Source organism: Equus caballus, chromosome 6 (genome assembly GCF_041296265.1).
Source record: "Equus caballus isolate H_3958 breed thoroughbred chromosome 6, TB-T2T, whole genome shotgun sequence".
In the NCBI taxonomy this organism is placed as follows: domain Eukaryota; kingdom Metazoa; phylum Chordata; class Mammalia; order Perissodactyla; family Equidae; genus Equus; species Equus caballus.
This window is the reverse complement of record NC_091689.1, coordinates 71021065-71042072: the sequence shown is the minus strand read 5'-3', so window position 1 is coordinate 71042072 and position 21008 is coordinate 71021065. Positions and strand designations below refer to the sequence as shown.

At 34.4% G+C, this 21008-nt stretch overlaps 1 protein-coding gene across 1 annotated transcript in view; it reads left to right on the top strand.

The window, feature by feature from the left end:
• Positions 1-21008, top strand: part of CPNE8 (copine 8) — a 209089-nt gene that overhangs the window by 176464 nt on the left and 11617 nt on the right. The window contains exons 17-19 of the mRNA XM_001503265.6: positions 8692-8794; positions 10435-10492; positions 15352-15425. Coding sequence (XP_001503315.3) covers positions 8692-8794; positions 10435-10492; positions 15352-15425 — 235 coding nt within the window. The remainder of the gene's footprint in view (positions 1-8691; positions 8795-10434; positions 10493-15351; positions 15426-21008) is intronic.

The following is a 21008-nucleotide window of genomic DNA, read 5'->3' as shown; positions in this document are numbered from 1 at the left end:
TGATTAAGTGGTTTGACTAAAAGAGAGGTTTACTCATCCCCTGACTGATCTAGGTTTACTCTTGAATATGGCAATTATAATTTTTATATTCCTGTTGAGATCACTTTTTCAAAGATTTTTTTTCATCTAAAATTCTACCTCAGTAATTTCAAGTTATTTGAAATACATTTTGTTGGTATATTTTATCTGCTTATTACTTCAAAAATAAAAGTAGTACACCAATGAAAATGTCAATTATCTTTTCAGGCTATCTTGAAAATTTCACTATTTTTTTCACTTAAGCGATATTCCTTGTTTCTTAACTATTAATCATTTCTTTGCTGTGCCTAACCAGTTACTTGTTTTGAGGCTGTCACATTTCAGTTTTTAAGAGGGATCTGTCAATTTCTAACTATTGGCTAGACTTTTGTATTTTTTTCGTTTTTTTTTTTCTGATCTTAAGAAAGTTCCAGGATCCAGATAATGAGCTAAAATTAATTTTCATTTTTCAGGAGATAACATTTCTTTATTTTAGAATTTCTATAACTAACTTTTAAAATTAATCTAAATGATGTGTTATATTTTGTCTCTTCTATCTGTATGATTAATAATAATAAAATCAAAACCATAATCATTATTTAGCCTATGATTTATCTTAGGCAATATGCTCAGTGCTATGACATGGATTATTTTTAATCATCAACAACTCTTAGAGGTAACAGTAGTGTTATTATTCCTACTTTACTGATGATGAAATAAATATGTAGAGTGGCCATTTGTGGTGGAGCTAAAATTCCAAACAGAATAATCTGATTCCAAATCACTTTGTTATGGTGCCTTGAATACTTAAGCCTTTTTATCTCAGCTCCAGAGGTAAAGACACACAAAAGAAAGTGCAAGAAAACTACCTATCGTGTATACAGTTGATCACTTCATTACACTGACAAAAGTAGTTTGAGTAGCAATTTAGTAACATAAAAATTACTTTGTATTGAAATATTTAAATGGATCCCTTCATTTATTATTAAGAAGATTTCATTCATTGTGTATGTCAAAATTAAACTACTTAAGTAAAACATTCCTTAGTCAGTTTCTTATCTCGTCTTGTCGCCCTCTCTATTCTTGTGAACTAATAATGAGCTGAAAGAATATTCCATAAATCTGAGCCAACCTTTTATGAACTTTTATAGAAACAACCCCAGAAACTTATTTGACAAAGACTCCAAAGAAATGTGCTTGAATTCTAAAATTCTGACAAAGTTAACTTCTCCCTCAGATTTGTCATAGTGATATTAAAATATAAATTATAGATTGCCCATATTGGAAAAAAGACAGTTGGCGGGCTTTTAGTAATGTGTTTTAATTATGCAATTTACAAAAACATTTATCATTAGGTTCCTTTAAGAAGTAAGCTTCTTCAGTACCTTTAAAACATAATTTGAATCTGCAAGTTATATATCAGTGTTACCTCCTTGAAGAAGGGTTGAAATGTGATCAGCCTCTGTTTTCTCCTTCATACATTTCTGTAGCATTTTAATTATTTTATCATAAATATATCACACTTTTAAAATACGCTAAATTAGAAGAAATAGTTGTACCAAATATACTTTTGTTTGAAATTTTGATTTACGTGCAAAGTGCAATGATATGCCAATGTGTAGAGCAAATGCCATAGGAGCAATGAATAATTTAAAAAGATTAATTTATGGTGCTGATGGTGATCAAGACTAAAATGGATTGAATAGTTCTTATGTCAAATGTAATTTATTTTCAAATTAGTGTGTCTAACGATAGTGAGAGCCATACAATAAACTCATGTATCTTTCTACAGCATTAATTTTCCTCAGAGTTAAGAAATATAAAGCATTAATACAAGCACATATTTATTATAAAGTAAAATGAAAAATGTCTATGAATTTTTAAGATCAAACAACAAACTTTAGAGAAATTCCCAGTTTACTATATCTGCTTCAGGTTCCATCCCTACTTCTCTTGGTAGTATGAATATATTCTCCTCTTCTCTTAGGTATACTTCCTGATGAATCAAAAGAAAACCAAAATGTAAATGGATTAAACTCACCACTCAAGACATAGAGTGGCTGAATGGATTAAAAAACAAGACCTAACTATGTGTTGTCTAGAAGAGGCTTAACTTAGATTTAAGGACATGCATAAGCTGAAGATGAAGAAGTGAAACAAAGTTATTCATGCAAATGATAACCAAAAGAGAGCAGGCAGAAGTGGCTATACTTAGACAAAATAGACTTTAAGTCAAAAACTGTCACATGGGACAAAGAAGGTCATTACATAATGATAAAAAGGGTCAATTTATGTGATATTTATATTATTCAGCCTTATAAAAGAAGATCCTACTATTTGCAACAACATGGATGAACCGGGAGTATGTTACGTTAGGTGAAATGAGCTAGACACCAAAAGAAAAAACCCTGCATAATCTCAATTATATGTGGAATTTTTAAAAGTTAAATACGTTGAAGCAGAGAGTAGAATGATGGTTATAAGGAGCAGTGAGGTAGGGGAAATGGGGAAAGGTTGGTCAAAGGGTATAAAGTTGCATTATGTAGGGTGAATAATCTAGAGATTTATTGAATGATGACTATAGTTAATACTGTATTGAATACTGGAAATTTACTAACAGTAAATTTCAGGTGCTCTCATCACACAAAAAAATATATGCTATGTGAGGAGATGAATATTGATTAGTTTGACTGTAGTAATCATTTCATTATGTATGTCAAATCTTCATGTTGTACTCCTTAATTGTATACAATTTTTTTTTTTTTTTTTTTTTTTTGGTGAGGAAGATTGGCCCTGAGCTAACATCTGTTGCCAATCTTCCTTTATTTTATGTGGGATGGTGCCACAACATGGCTTGACAAGTCATGCTAGGTCCATGCCTGGGATCCAAACCTGTGAACCCTGGGCCACCAAAGCAGAATGCACAGACTTAACTACTACGCCACTAGACTGGCCCCTAAATATATACAACTTTTATTAAAAAGAATAAAACTTTTTTTTTTTTAAAGATTTTATTTTTTCCTTTTTCTCCCCAAAGCCCCTGGTACGTAGTTGTATATTCTTCGTTGTGGGTTCCTCTAGTTGTGGTATGTGGGACGCTGCCTCAGCGTGGTTTGATGAGCAGTGCCATGTCCGCGCCCAGGATTTGAACCAACGAAACACTGGGCCGCCTGCAGCGGAGCGCGCGAACTTAACCACTCGGCCACGGGGCAGCCCCCAAGAATAAAACTTTTTAAAGGGTCAGTTCAACAGGAAGATACAATAATTATAAATATGAATGCACCCAACATCAAAGCACTTAAATACGTAAAGCAAAAGTTGACGTTTCTGAAGGGAGAAATAGACAGCAATACAATAATATTAGAAGACATCAATACCCCACTTTCAATAATGGATAGATCATCCAGATAGAAAATCAATAGGGAAATACCAAACTTGAGCCACACTATAGACCAACTGGACCTAACAGATGTATACAGAACATTCCACTGAACAGCAGTGCAATATGCATTCTTTTCAAGTGCACTTGGAACATTCTCTAGGATAGATCTCATGCTAGGTTATAAAACAAGTCTTAACAAATTTAAGAAGATTGAAGTCATTCCAAGTATCTTTTCTGGCCACAATGGAAAAAAACTAGAAATCAATAACCAAAAGAAATCAGGAAAACTGACAAATGAAAATTAACATTGGGTCAAAAAAGAAATCAAAAGGGAAATTAGAAAATGTCTTGAGACAAATGAAAATGAAAACACGACACGCCAAAACTTATGGGATACAGCAAAAGCAGTACTAAGAGAGAAGTTTATAGTGATAAACACCACATTTTTAAAAAGAGGAAAAATCTCAAATAACCCAACTTTACACCTCAAGGAACTTGAAAAAGAAGAGCAAACTACGCACAAGTTACCAGAAGGAAGGAAATAATACAGAGCAGAAATAAATTAAATAGAGAATAGAAAAACAATAGAAAAAATTTGATGAAACTAAGAGTTGGGTTTTTGAAAAGATAAACAAAATCAACAAATCATTAGCTAAATTAAGAAAAAAAGAGAAAAGACTCAAAATCAGAAATGAAAGAGGAGATATTACAACTGATGTCACAGAAATAAAAAATATCATAAGGGACTATTATAAACAATTGTGCTCCACCAAATTGGGCAACTTAGAAGAAACGGATAAATTCCTAGAAACATACACCTCCCAAGAATGAATCAAGAAGAAACAGAAAGCCTGCACAGACCAATAACAAATAAGGAGATTGAATCAATAATTGAAAGACTCCCAACAAAAAAAGAGTCCAGGACAAGATGGCTACACAGGTGAATTCAAACAAACATTTAAAGAAGAATTAATACCAATCCTTCTTAAACTCTTTCAAAAAAAATAGAGAGGGAACACTTCCAGACTCATTTTATGAGGCCAGCATCACCTTGATACCAAATCCAGACAAAGACACCACAAGAAAAGAGCAATACAGACCAACATCCCTGATGAATATGGATGCAAAAATCCTTCACTAAGTATTAGCAAACTGAATACAATAGCACGTTAAAGAATCATGCACTGTGAACAAGGTTTTATCCCTGAGATGCAAGGATGGTTCAACATATGCAAATCAATAAATGTGATATACCACATTAAGAGAATGAAGGATAAAAACCACATGATCGTCTCAAGAGATACAGAAAAAGCATTTGACAAAATTCAACACCCTTTCATGATAAAAAAAAAACCTCTCAATAAATTAGGTACAGAATAAACTTACCTCAACATAACAAAGGCTATTTATGGAAAACTCACAGCTAACATCATACTCAATAGTATGACACTGAAAGCTTTTCCTCTAAGACCTAGAACAAGGCAAGGATGCCCACTCTCTCACTTCTATTGAGCATAGTACTGGAAGATGTAGCCAGAGCAATTAGGCAAATACAAGAAGAAAAAGCCATACAAATTGGAAAGGAAGAAGTAAAATTGTCTCTGTTTGTAGATGACATTGATCTTAAACGTAGAAAACTCTAAAGACAAAAAATACAAAACACCTGTTAGAACTAGTAAATGAGTTCAGTAAAGTTTCAAAATACATAATTTACATACAAAAAATCAGTTGTTTCTATACACTAACAACAAACTATCTAAAAAGGAACTTAAGAAGACAGTCACATGTGCAGTAGCACCAAAAAGAATAAAACACTTGGGAATAAACTTAAGCAAGGAATTGAAAGACTTTTACATTGAAAACTATAAAATGTTGATGAAAGAAATTAAAGCAGACACAAATAAAGACATCCCGTGCTCGTGGATTGGGAGAATTAATGTTGTTAAGTGTCCATACTACCTAACTGTTCTACAAATTCAATGCAATCCCTATCAAAGTCCCAATGGCATTTTTTGCAGAAATAGAAAATTTGTATGGAACCACAAGAGACCCCAAATAGCCAAAGCAATCTGGAGCGAAAATAACAAAGCTGGAGGCATCACACTGCCTGATTTAAAACTATACTACAAAGTTACAATAATCAAAACTGCAAGGTACTAACATAAAAACAGGCATATAGACCAATGGAACAGAAGAGAGAGCCCAGAAATAAACCTGGACATATACCATCAACTGATCTTTGACAAGTGTGCCAAGAATACACAAAGGGGAAAAGCTAATATCTTGAATAAGTGGTTTTAAGAAAACTGGATATTCATATGCAAAAGAATGAAATTGGACTCTTATCTTACACCACTCACAAAAATTAACTCAAAGTAGATTAAAGACCTGAAACCGTGAAACTCCTAGAAGAAAACATAGGGAAAAAACTTCTTCACATTAGTCTTGACAGTGATTTCTTGTGCATGATGCAAAAACCACAAGCAGTAAAAGCAAAAATAGATAAGTGGAATTACATCAAACTGCAAAGCTTCTGCACAGTAAAGGAAACCATCAACAAAATGTAAAGGAAACCTAAGGAATGTGAGAAAATATTTGTGAACTATATAGCTGATAAACTGTTAATTCCAAAAATGCGCAAAGAACTCCTACAACTCAATAGCAAAAAGCAAATACCTGATTTAAAAATGGGCAAAGGACTTGAATAGACATTTCTCCAAAGAAGACATTCAAATAGTCAACAGGGATATGTAAAGATTCTTGATATTGTTAATGATCAGGGAAATGCAAACCAAAGTGACAATGAGCTATCACTTCACACCTGTTAGGATGGCTGTTATCAAAAAATCAAAAGATAGCAAGTATTAGGGCTGGCCTGGTGGTATAGTGGTTGAGTTTGTGCGCTCTGCTTTGGCAGCCCAGGGTTCGTGGGTTCAGATCCCAGGTGCAGACCTACACACTGCTCATCAAGCCATACTGTAACAGCCTCCCACATGCAAAATAGAGGAAGATTGGCATGGATGTTATCTCAGTGACAATCTTCCTTAAGCAGAAAGAGGAAGACTGACAACAGATGTTAGCTCAGGGCCACTCTTCCTCACACACACAAAAATCCAGATATAAAAGATAGTAAATTCATGAGCTCTGCCCTACAACATAGTGCCTATAGTAAGGTGTTGGGCACTTAAAAATTTGTTAAGAGGGTAGATTTCATGTTATGTGTTCTTACCACACACACACACACAAAAGGACACAAACTTTTGGAGGTGATGGATATGTTTATTACCTTGATTGTTTTGATGGTAACACAAATGTATACACATGCCCGAAGTCACCAAATTGTATACGTTAATTATGTACGGTTTTTTGTATACCAATTGTACCTTAATAAAGCTGGAGAAAAAAAGACATACTAACAACAACTGAGACTTTCTCCATGGGTAACCAGAAGTATTGAAAGAGAAATAAAAGTAAATACAAAACAAAGAATGAAAGAAAGAAAATCAGACAGTTAAGCCACTTGAGGTGGTGTTTACAAGGTTGCATAATACTCAGCTTTTCATATTGTTTTTGTATCTGGTAGAAATTTACCATTTTAAGAGAATCATTGGGTAAGAAAAGCATAAAAGCTATACTATTGTACTTATAGAAGCTCTTTCTCACTACTATTTTTAGCCTTCTGTTAATCACATGAAATATAAAACCCTATATTTCTGAAGTATAGTGAGTAAGAAATGCTTTTTAAAAAAATGAGTGTTTAAAAATTAAAAAATTAATTCATGAGGGAGATAATCAGACTTCTTAAGAAAAAAATTAAGCGTAAAAGAAGAGAATATGCTTATATATTCTTGGATAGGATTGGATTCTTTTCCTTGATTGTGCTGCCATCAAATTAATAAAAATTCCTTAATGTCCAAGATTAATTGTTCAATATTGTGGTGGAAATATTTTTGACCATATGTTGTGGAATCAGTTCAATGTTATCTTTAAATGTGTGAACATGCCACTTACTGTATTCTCTTCACCAATCTATGAAATTACCAGTCATTTTATTAGCAGCACAAGCAGTGGTTAGTTTCTGTAGTCTATGGTTCTTGTTCATACGGTTGTTAACTCTGCTCTCCAAAAAATATGTTTTGCCCTGACATGTGCTGTTGGTGTGTTCCCGACCTGTTCGAACTTGATCCCTTAGGGTCTTTCAGGTTGTGAAGGAATCTTATTGGCCAGTCAATGGAAGTTTTCTTGAACCCAAATGTTCTATGATTTACTTGAAGATTCTTACAAAGTAGATACACCAAAGTCTTCCTGTTGAACTCTCTATCTCCTGAGGGCACCATAATGCTCCCTCATTACTGGATATGAATTGCATATTATTATGTACTAAAAATCATAAAAGTTATCCTCTTTGAGAATATAATCTAGATACCCAGAGTGTAGAATGTGATGGGTAAAAGAGATATAATAACATATGACATATTTGTTAAATTCCCTTCTAAATTACTGAGTATCATTTGGTAAGAATTCTGATCAACTACTTCAGGTGCTGGAATTCTTCGTATTACATACCTAATTTTTGTCTTTGTTCTAACTCTTCCCATCTTCCATCAATTTAACATGTATTAAGAACTTGAATTATGGATGTGGCAAAAAGCATCTCTTCCATTGCATTTTTCTAAATTCAGGTGAAATCCACATAACCTAAAAGTCAACTTTTTTAAAGTGTACAATTCAGTGACATTTAGCACATTGAGTGTTGTGCAACCCTCACCTCTATCTAGTACCAAAACAAAAAGCATTTTTGATTATTGCTCCTACTGGTAGAATTGTATTTTATACTGAGTATCATACATGAAATTTCTTTATTCGTTCAGTAATACAAAGGCATATTATTATCTCAATTTTAAAGGTAAGAAAATAAAGCTTTGTTTAATTAATGTACTGAAGATCATGCGTATAATTTGTTGCTTAGCCAGGGTGTCTATTTCAAAAAGCTATATCCATTTCTTTGTGCTAAACATACTGTCATCCAGCTCATCTTTTATTAGTGAATGAAATTCTAAGCAGCCAGGCATTTCTGGGTGCTGGTATGTAGTAATGTTTCTGTTATTCTAGTTACTATTTCAGAAAAACGTATATTTGAAAGTTTGCATAATATAAGCTCCTAACGTGTTTAAATATTTTCTTGAAATTAAGAGGTTTGTTGACTATTCCAAATTATATTTAGCAACCATCAAATAGAGAGAAACTGTTTTATTTTCTGTGGTATTCCTTACCTTTTTGTTGCCTTTCAGATATGCCTCTTCCGTAAAGGATGGCTCCCAGTATTTTGTGCTCCTGATTGTGACCGATGGTGTTATCTCGGATATGGCTCAAACCAAGGAGTCCATAGTTAACGTGAGTGGCGGTCATTCAGTCTTGGGCTGGCTAAGTGACAGCATGTTGCTACTGAGGTTGAGACCACAGTCTACTTTAGTTGACTTAACAGAGAAACAAATTGTCCACTCCTTTGCAGCCGATTGCATTCTTAACCTTATCCAGACAACTCACGTTATACCATTGACCCATAAGGGCCAAGCTAAAGGATGTGGATAATTGAGTTGTAACAAAATTATTTCCAGAAAAAAATAAATAAGATAAGATAATAGCATTATCTTCTTGTGCATGAGTGTATTTATCTCTGTTAGTTTGACGTTCCTGTACCCAATCTTAGGATTTGTACAATCTTAATATTTACATTTCAGTTACCAGAGAACTGTGCTGCCTCATTCCTATTTCTGTAGAACTGGATAGGAACTGGGCTTGATTCAAAAACCATTCTCCTCATTATAATTCCTAGTTATGTGTTTATTTCTTATGATTATTGATTATCTTCTTTATTAGACTATAATCTATAAAATCTATATTTACTAGATGGTAATTATAAAATTATCTGTTTTTACTTACCTTTCTATGTCCAGGTTTGGCACAAAGTAGACACTTAATAAAAATGGGTAGCATGAATGAATTGTTTATCATAATTCATAATTATTAATAGCATAAAGGAAATATAATTAGCTGCTTGCTGTGAGAAAAAATAATTACATGTGGGGAAAACATCAAATGCTTTATAGACATATACTTAGAGAAAACAAACATAAAAAGTAGGAGAGGTAAAGACTTACACAATTATTTATTTATTATTTTTTAACTAGACACACTTGGGTTGAATTTATCTTGATTTTCTTTATATTCTGGTCAGTGACATTAGTGTGTACTTTAAAATGTGGACTCAATAATTTAGGTTTAAGCTAATAGGACATGATGCACTAAGGAACAATTATTCATAATTCAATGACATTAATAGCTGAAGATGTGGTTGCTATAGTGTTCCATCTATACGTTGCTGGATCTCACATTCTTACCATTAAATTATTTAAAGTGATGATATCATTTTAGTGTTACATATGATGGAAAAATATGCTATAACATCAAATATTCAGTATTCCTCACAATCCCGTGGATATTTAATACATAACTAATCATATTAATAATAACTTTCTGTAATTATCATTGGTATTCACTCATTTACAATGGAAATTGCTTTTCCTAACCCTGGGTATAAATGAGATAGAGTAAGGTGCTCCTGTTTCACAAATATTGTACCTTTTTTCCCCTTGAGAAACTGAAAGATTTTTGAGAGGAGAGAGAACATGAAAAAAGAGACCAAAGATACCCAAAGTCAGCTTAGGAAGATTTTGGCTGAGAATAGCAAGTGAGAGCAGATGCTCCACACTTTTTACTGTTTTATCTTACCTGAGGCTGCTCATTCCCAAAGAATGTCCTACTGACTTCGTCTATGTACTGAGTTCAGAAAGGATAAAAGTGGAATCAAGTATATTACTGTGTTAATTTTAAATATGTTCAAAACTATTTTAATGAACATCTGTGAAAAAATATCAAATAAAACTCAGGATATTATTTTCTTCTTAATTCTTAATTCTTTTCTTAAGAACTCAATTTCTTAATTGTGAACTAATTGTGTGTTTTCCTTGAAGGCTTCAAAACTTCCAATGTCAATAATTATAGTAGGTGTTGGCCCAGCGGAATTTGATGGTGAGTAAGAAAATTTCAATAGTATTCCTTGGCAGCTTATTAAATCTGATGCATCATACTGTTAGGTTTCTATCACTCTTTTTTGCATGTAAGAATGTGAGTGTGCATGTGGATTTGTATGGAATGCCCATGTACACACTGACATAAATATAGATCTCACAATGAGGTCTGTTAAGGGTGAGCAAATTAAAAGATTGCCCTCTAAGTAGGACATTATCTCTCTGGTGTAGATTAATTCAACATGGAGCTTTCCGTTTCATTAGAGATGGTTTGTACCTCAAAATCGTATTTCTTAAGACAGAGTGATAAATTGAGTTTTTGTTCCCAAGGCAAAACACACACTGGGTTCACTAGAAACCTTTAAGGATGAGTGCTAAATTAATAAACCATTAGGTTGTGAATAGAAATGTTAACACAAGCATAATACACTACTTTAGTGAATTTCCAGACCCTGGCTAGTTGCTAGACGTTAGTTTTATAATTGTGTAAATTCTGTTAAGTGAAAGAGCAAAGTAAAATGAAAATGGAACTGACCATCTGAGATTTAATGAGACTTTATATAATTATGCTAAATTGACTTTCTACTCAGTTTTCTGTTTGGGCCAGGCCTTGTTCAAATGCCAATTAAGTGACAGGTGTTTGTGTAACTAGAGATCTGGATAAACTTCTTTAAGGACATGTTTCTAGTCATCTGGTGAATTCCTTTAAGAGAGCTCTATGCTAGACAGCAACTGCATGACCACATAACATTCACCTGGTTCAGGTGTTTTTGCGCTGACAAAGATAGTTTATTTAGCTTGGGACTTTGGAAATGAGAATTATTTTAGAATATGTGGAACAACCTTTGGTACATTACAGGTTGGTTTTGGCACATAGGTGGCTAGTTATAGAGTGATCATCGCTGGGATGGTTCTCATTTAACCACCAGTGCCTCCTCCATGAGCACGGTGTAGATCAGTCCATCTCGGGTGAAGCACCATAGGCAGTCATATTGCTGACCTTGGAAATTCCTTCGTTTGATTCTGTGCTTGGCTGGTCACCCTGTGCATCATTATCATCTTCCAGTTTCTAAAGCAAAAGTCCTTTAGCTCTGACTGCTGCTGCCTCTGCTAATATTTTCTCTGTCTCTGAATATTGGCCTCTGTTTGCACTGTACTTCAGGCATGAACTTGAGCCACCTCTCTGGAGTCAGGAAAGCTGACACATCTTTCTTATTAACGTTTCGTGCACTTGATCATCTGCATTAATCAGTGATAGACTGCAATTCAGAAACTTCACCAGTTGCTAGGTTAACATAACTCAGGCTTTCTTCTTTGGCTACTAATTTGCTTTTGCCTTGCAAGGATGCAGCCCTCATTGAGTACATCTCAGGTCTCCCAAACTCCTATGGAAGTCCACCGTTAGGTGATGACCTCAGAGACGGGAAATCTCGGTCACTTGTTCTTCATGAGCCGCCACGCGTACCACATGAAGACAGAGCTGTGGATCCTTCCTGGTGTATATTTCTGGTCATATATTTCTATTCAGAGCAGCAGGCCCAGCTATTTGGGTATTACCCTCACTCAACTGCCATGGCTATTTATTTTCTTCATGTCTTTTTGTTCCCAATGAATTATTTATTAGGGTTTTGAGGTATGATCATTCATCATTTCCTTCTCTGACTTCCTGAACTAGCTGGGGAAAAAAAATGCAGGAATCACTCAGACAGAGACCAGAGTATAAACTTTATTACTAGCAATGCAGAATTGGAGAATTTTGGTTAACCTGTTCACAGAATCAGACTTCTCACACTTTTTTCCCCCCGAGACTAAATGACCTCACCCTCATCTCCAGGCCTCCTCCATTCGGGGGCAGAGCCTTGCCTAGTAAGCATGCCGTAGGAAGAACTGCCTTCAACCTGAGGATAGGCTGCTCCAAAAGAGAGAGAATCAAGGTCAGTGCTTTCTCCTGATCTTAATAATCCCATGAATCATCCTCTTTCCATGCAGAAAGATAAGTAAACATTATAGACAAAGAGAGAAGTTGCCTTCCCAGGAGAATTTCCTCCTGGGAATTAGGGTGAAACTTTCCTCCAGCAAACACATCAACAAGGAATTAGGCTCCTGCACCACCTGGTGTCTTTCACCATGATGGAAGTTTGTTAGGAGAGAAAATCTTCCAGGCTCCGTACTAGAAAGTGGACTATTCCACTAGGAGACAATAGATGCTTCTCTAAAGTTTTTTTCTTTCTTTCTTCTCAAAACACATCCCTTCTCTCCATGGCTATGAAGAAAAGGACAGAATACTCATAGTTAATATAGAAAATCACTGATTTACATTCAAATTGCTGCTCTCCTATCAGAAGAGCCTTTCTCTTGCACCTCCAAATCTACCATAGAGTAAGTTTATATATCACACATGTAAACTGACATAGGAAAAGACTGAAAGAAAACTTGATTTTTTATTTTATTTTTTGTTTTTGAGGAAGATTGGTCCTGAGCTATCTGCTGCCAATCCTCCTCTTTTTTGCTTGAGGAAGACTGTCACTGAGCTAACATCTGTGCCAGTCTTACTCTATTTTTTATGTGGGATGCTGCCACAGCATGACTTGATGAGCAAGGTGTAGGTCCATGCCTGGGATCCAAACCCATAAACCCTGGGCTGCCAAAGCAGAGTGCGCAAACGTAACCACTATGCCACCAGGTGGCCCTAAAACTTGCAGATTTTATCAGTTAACCACCTAAATCCAACATCTACACGTTTTTAACCAGAAAGACATTATTTGCATGGAGAGGAAAGGCAACATTTTGCTATTCATTCTTTGAAGGTAGAGGAAATAGGAATAAACTATGAGATTAAGGAGTATTCAAATTTCTTATTTCTGTATTTTAATAAGAACAATTTAAAACTTTCTGTACAATTTTCCCCTAATGATATTTTCACTTCTCTATGAAGCAACTTCATCAAGAGAAAGATTTTTCAAGGCAGGATTTCTTTACCCTGAAAAGGCAAAAGTCAAATTAAAGTAGCATCTAGCTATCTGCTTTGAACTGAGTCAGGAGAAGAGGGAAAATAGGAGTCCTAACTTCATTGTGTCTCCCATGGCTAGGAAGAAGTGCAGGTCTGTCTCTCATACACCTTGTTCCAAGGAGAGGTACTAGTGGGGAACTGTGGCTTTCAATCGTAGGTTCCTTGGTGGACCAGATGATCTGAAAACTTGAAGGGTGAATGTCACCCTTCCACCGCTTACGCACCATTTCTCTTCTTCTTGCTCTCTAAAGGGTAGCCTCCAGTTCTTGGGATGTGCAGCCTTTTAACACAAAAGACATGCTCAACAGTGGGAGTTATTTTATGGGATCTCATTCTGATACATTATTGTCTAATCGACTGTCACTTTTCTTTAATTGGAATGAAACACTCACAAAGACCAAGGGAGAATATAGGGAATTGTGGGAGATGAGACCCAGATTATCATCTAATTCTTGTTTTTCATTTTAGAGTGAGTGTAAGGTAATCATTATGAGTTATTAGCAAATTCGATAATAAAGGAGAAGTTTCTGAAATTTCTGGCATGTCGTTATCAATGTATATTTATGTCTCAAAGTAATATGGAAATTTTGAAAACAAACCTAGACTGAAAAGAGGAATTAACTCTTGGAAATATTTGAGCATAATGAATTCTCTTATTTTCATTCCTAATAAGTAGGGGATAAAAAGTAGGTCTTCTGTTTTGACTAAGTTAATTACTTAATTATTGGTCATATGCACATTTTGCTAAATTATGACATATAATGTATATCTAAGCAAATTATTGAGTGGTGGCTATCAATTATGTGTACTAGCAATGCTTCAGCCGAGACATTGACTCACAAAGATGTGCAGAAAAGTAAAACTGAAAACAATGTTTTTAACCCACATGCATTATCCAAGCACTGAAGAAAATAACAGAAAGGTGAGGATTGTATTCCAATTGAGCAATATTTTTTGGCAGGTGAAGAGGAAAACATTATAATCACAAGTGGCTCTCTGGAGTCTGGTGAATGTCATGTGTATAAAAAATGAATTATCAGTAATAGAATTATACTTTAAGCACAGATTAGCATTCCTCATGTAATTAATTATTTAGAGAATTCTCACTGAAAATTTAATAAACTCTAGAAAATGTTCTTAATTGCATCATAACATTACTGTATCACCAGCTGTCCCATTATATCACAGAACTCTCAAATACCAGCTGATCTCTCTAAGGTTGAAATTATTTCTTAACCAACAAAGAAATCATACTTTACTTCAGAAAAAAATCATACTTCATCCAATCAATATAAGGGCAGAGCCAATTCCTGTTTGTTTTTAAATCTATTTATAAAATGGAAATTGGGCAATATGGATATATAGCTTTGTAGTTTTGATGAGAATAAGGTTCAAGTTATTACTGGAAATTCTGTGATGATTAGTGCCAAGTTTCCTAAATTAGAAAGAAAAAATTAAAATCAAATGGATTAGCATCATTTGCCCAATCGGTCATGTTAAGCATGTAATCTAGAATTGAGAACCCCAAGGATGGAGAGATGTCCCTAAAGACTTCTCTACTGGGTTGGCTGTCATCTTTCCGAGGGTCACATGAAGTGTTGGCTTGCTTGCTTCACTTATAAAATTTGCACTCAGTCAAGTTTTGTGGGAGAAATGACTGAAGAGATGATGGGATCACTAAGCTTTCTGCCTTTGCAGAGGACATATTGCTACTTCATACATCTTGATTTCCTTATTGCCTACATTGCTTTAGTCTATATTGTCGATATTGCTATATTGTCTATATTTAGTCTATATTTAGTCTATATTGCTAAAGTGCACTGGATAAACAATCCTATTTTATTTTCAAGCAATGATCGAATTGGATGGAGATGATGTAAGAGTTTCCTCCAGAGGAAAATATGCTGAAAGGGACATTGTGCAGGTAAGAAATTTAATGGAAATTATTTATTTTGTTCATTGTGAAGAGCCTGGTTAGCTCAGATTTGTAAATACACAAATTGAAATCAAGAGTCACAGGTTCTGTTTGATTTACTTGGTTGATTCTCTATGAGATGCATGTTAAGTAACAGGGCCTAGAATAAGGACCCAATTACTTCCCCTGTACTTTGAGTTCACTACATACAAAACAGAAATGTTGATGTGTCTTTTCTTACTTTATTATTACCAGAAAATATTACTGAGATCTTTAGTAAAATTAAAGGCTAAAAACATAATTTTTGTTGTTGTTGTTGAGGAAAACTCACCCTGAGTTAACATCTGTTGCCAATCTTCCTCTTCCTGCTTGAGGAAGATTTGCCCCAAGCTGACAGTCTCCCTCTGTTTTGTATGTGGGTCGCTGCCACAGCATGGCTACCTAGTGGCTTAGGTCCATGTGCGGGAACTGAATCCAGCTGCCAAAGCGGAGCAGGCCAAACTTGGGACCAGCCCCATAAAGGGCTTTTTAATGATGCTTATCTGTTCATTATTTAGTCCTCAACAAAAACTAAATATATTCTAAGACAGCTGATGCATAATCAGAGTAAGTAAACTTAGTAGGAAAAAAAGGCAAAAATGTAGATATTTTCTTATTTCCCCTATAGATTATGGTTAGAAAAGTGGAGAAATAGATCTTAAAATTATATATAAATATATAAATTATATATAAAATATGTAAGCTATATATAATCATATATAAATAATGCATAACAATATAGCAGTATACAAAACATATATAATATGTATAATAAAGTATAATAATATATATTATATATATGATTCACAATTTTATTAGAATGAAGAAAAATACTTAAATACAACCTACTATTCCAGGAGCAAATACAAAGAAAAGAATCAATAACCAATATAATTAAAATTTATAATTGAAAGCAAGGAGTTAATTCAACTAAATTTCTGCATACTTCACAGTCACCTTATCCTTTAGGATGTCAAAAGGGAAGAAAGACTTTGAAGTACACCTTTTGAAATAGGAAAGGGAACAAGTTCTCAGTACCATTTAAGCATATGGTATAAAAGTTTTGGAGGTGCAAATAATTAACTTCAATATTATCTCCTAAATGATAACCTATACATTCACACGTAATACAGTTATTAAGAGAATTTAATTTGGAATCCAACAGAATTTGGCTCAAATCCTGGATTGTCCATTGTGATAATTTGGACAACCTTCTAAATTTCCGTGTTCTGGCATTGTTGTAAAGATTAAATGAGATAATGTATATAAAATACATTCCTGAAATAGAACTCAGTAAAATACAATAAAAAAAGATTAAAATAATTTGAAGAAGAAAATAATATAAAATAATCTGTAAATATGATAAACCAAAGATTAATGTTGATAAAGATTTAAAAAAGCATTGTTCTTCATCAGTCTGCAAAATTAAAGTTTTTTAAAGTAATTTTATTGGGATTATAATGGTTTATAACATTGTGTCATTTTGGGTGTACCTTATTGTTTATCAATTCCTGAATATACTTCATCATGCTCACCCCTAGTAGTCTAATTTTTATCCATCACCATAAATATGTGCCCCTTTGTCCCTTTCCACCCACCCCCGAACCCCTTCCCCTCTGTTAACCACTAATCTGTATTTGTTATCTTCCACATATGAGTGAAATCATGCAGTATTTGTCTTTCTCTGTCTGGCTTATTTCACTTAACATCATACACTCAAGGTCCATCCATGTTGTTGCAAATGGGACAATTTTGTCTTTTTATGGCTGAGTAGTATTCCATTGTATATATACACCACATCTTCTTTATCCATTCATTGGTAGTAGGGCACTAGGGTTGCTTCCACATCTTCACTATTGTGAATAATGCTGCAGTGAACATAGGGGTGCATAAGTCTCTTTGTTTTGTTAATTTCAAGTTCTTTGGATAAATACCCAGTAGTGAGATAGCTGGATTGTATGGTATTTCTAGTTTTAATTTTGTGAGAAGTCTGCATACTGTTTTCCATAGTGGCTGCACCAGTTTGCATTCCCGCCAGCAGTGTATGAGCCTTCCCTTTTCTTCACATCCTCTCTAACATTTGTTGTTTTTATGTTGTGGTAGTTATAGCCGTTCTGACTGGTGTAAGGTGATATCTCATGTAGTTTTGATTTGCATTTCCTTAATAATTAGTGATGTTGAGCATCATTTCATGTGCCTGTTAGCTATCTGTATATCTTCCTTGGGAAAATGTCTGTTCACGTCCTCTGCCCATTTTTTCATCTGGCTGTTTGGTTTTCTTTTCTTGAATTGTATGAGTTCTTTATATATTTTGGAGATCAACCCCTTGTCTGATGAATGATCTGCAAGTATTTTCTTCTAGTTGGTGGGTTGTCTTTCCATTTTGTTCATGGTTTCCTTTGCTTTGCAAAAGTTTTCTAGTCTGATGTAGTCCCGTTTGTTAACTTTGTCTTTTGTTTCCCTTGTCTGAGTAGACATGGTATTCGAAAAGATGTGGTTAAGACCAATGTCAAGGAGTGTACTGCTTATATTTTCTTCTAGGAGTTTTATGGTTTCAGCTCTTATGTTCAAATCTTTAATCTATTTTGAGTTAATTTTTGTGTATGGTGCAAAATAATAGTCTACTTTCATTCTTTTGCATGTGGCTGTTCAGTTTTCCCAACACCATTTATTCAAGAGACTTTCTTTCTTCATTGTATATTCTTGGCTCTTTTGTCAAAGATTAACTGTCCATAGATGTGTGGTTTTCTTTCAGGGCTTTCAGTTCTCATCCATTGATCTGTTTGTCTGTTTTTGTGCTAGTACCATACTTTTCTGATTACTATAGCTTTGTAGTATGTTTTGAAGTCAAGGATTGTGATGCCTCCAGCTTTGTCTTTATTTTTCAGGGTTGCTTTGGCTATTCAAGGTCTTTTGTTGTTCCATATAAATTTTTGTATTCTTTGTTCTATTTCTGTGAATATTGTCCTTGGGATTCTGATTGGGATTGCATTGAATCTGTAGATTGCTTTGGGTAGTATGGACATTTTAACTGTGTTTATTCTTCCAACCCATGAACATGGAATATCTTCCCATTTCTTTATGTCTTCCTCAATTTCTTTTAATAATGTCTTATAGTTTTCAGTGTACATGTTTTTCACCTCTTTGGTTAAGTGTATTCCCAGGTATTTTATTCTTTTTCTTGCAATTGTAAATGGGATTATATTCTTGATTTCTCTTTCTGCTAGTTCATTGTTAGTACATAGGAATGCAACTGATTTTTTTGGATTGATTTTGTACCCTGAAACTTCACTGTAGTTGTTGATTATTTCTAATAGTTTTCTGGTGGATTCTTTGAGTTTTCTGTATATAGAATCATGTCATCTGCAAATAGCAAAAGTTTCACTTCTTCCTTTCCAATTTGGATTTCTTTTTGTCTTTTTCTTACCTAATTGCTCTGGCCAATACATCCAGTGCCATGTTGAATAGGAGTGGCAAGAGTGGGCACCCTTGTCTCATTCCTGTTCTCAGAGGGATGGCTTTCAGTTTTTCACCATTAAGTATGATATTGGCTTGGATTTGTCAAATTATGTTGAGGTATTTTCCTTCTATACCTATTTTATTGAGAGTTTTTATCATAAATGGATGTTGGATCTTGTCAAATGCTTTCTCTGTATCTATTGAGATGATTGTGTGATTTCTCATTTTGTTAATGTAGTATATCACATTGATTAATTCGCAGATGTTGAAACATCCCTGCATCCCTGGAATAAATCCCACTTGATCATAGTGTACGATCCTTTTAATGTATTGCTGTGTTCAGTTTGCCAATATTTTGTTGAGGATTTTTCCATCTATGTTCATCAGTGATATTGGCCTATAGTTTTCCTTCTTTGTGTTGTCCTTGTCTGGTTTTAGTGTCAGGGTAATGTTGGCCTCATAGAATGTGTTAGGAAGCATTCCATGTTCTTCAATTTTTCATAATAGTTTGACAAGGATAGGTACTATATCTTCTTTGAATGTTTGGTAGAATTCTCCAGAGAAGCCATCTGGCCCTGGATTTTTGTTTTATGGGAGATTTTTCATTACTGTTTCAATCTCTGTACTTGTGATTGGTCTGTTCAGATTCTGTATTTCTTATTGATTCAGTTTTGAAAGGTTGTATGAGTCTAGGAATTAATCCATTTCTTCTAGGTTATCGAATTTGTGGGCATACAGTTTTAAGTAGTATTCTCTTATAATCCTTTGTATTTCTGCAGTACCTGTTGTAATTTCTCCTCTTTCATGTATAACTTTATTTGAGGCTTCTCTTTTTATTGGTGAGTCTGGCTAAGGGCTTTTCAATTTTGTTTATCTTTCAAAGAACCAGCTCTTATTTTCATTAATCCTTTTTACTGTCTTTTATGTCTTTATTTCATTTATTTCTGCTCTTTTATCATTTCCCTCCTTCTGTTGACTTTGGGCTTTGTTTCTTCTTCTTTTTCTAGCTCTGTTCAGTGCATTTTAAGATTACTTATTTCAGATTTTTCTTCCTTGTTGAGGTGGACCTGTATTGCTATGAATTTTCCTCTTATGACTGCTTTTGCTGCATCCCGTAAGATTTAGTATGTTGTATTTGCATTTTTGTTTGTCTACAGGTATTTTTTAGTTTACCCTTTGATTTATTCAGTGATCCAATTGTTCAATAGCATGTCGTTTAGTCTCCACATATTTCTGACTTTCCAAGATTTTTTTCTTGTGCTTGATTTCTATCTTCATAGCATTGTGGTCATAAAAGATGGTTGGGATGATTTCAATCTTCTTAAATTTATTGAGGCTTGCCTTGTTTACCACCAGATGGTCTATCTCTTTGAGAATGATCCATGTGTACTTGAGAAGAATGTATATTCTACTGCTTTCAGATGGAATGTTCTGTATCTATCTATTTAGTCCATCTGGTCAAGTCTTTCATTTAAATCAACTATTTTCTTGTTGACTTTATGTCTGGATGATCTGTCCATTGATGTGAGTGGGGTGTTGTGGTCCCCTTTTGCATTGCTGTTAATTTCTCCCATTAGGTCTGTTAATAATTGCTTTATGTACTTTGGTGCCCCTGTGTTAGGTGCATATATATTAATAAATATTGTGTCCTCTGGGTGAAATGTCATTTTTATCATTATATACTGCCCCTCTTTGTCTCTCATTGTCTTTTTTAACTTGAAATCTGCTCTGTCTGATAAAAGTATGGCAACGCCTGCTTTATTTTGGTGGCCATTAGCTTGGAGTATTGTCTTCCACCCCTTCAGTCTAAGCCTATGTTTGTCCTTGGAGCTGAGATGCGTTTCCAGGAGGCAGCATATTGTTGGGTCTTATTTTTTAATCCATCCAGCTATTCTGTGTCTTTTGATTGGAAAATTCAATCCATTTACATTTAGAGTGATTATTGATATATGAGGGCTTAATACTGCCATTTTATCTCTTGTTTTCTGGTTGTTCTATGTTTCCATTGTTTCTCTTCCTTTGTATTTCTGACTGCCATTTCATTTTGGTGGTTTTCTGAGGGGGATTTCTCAGTTTTCCCTCTTTTTGTGAATT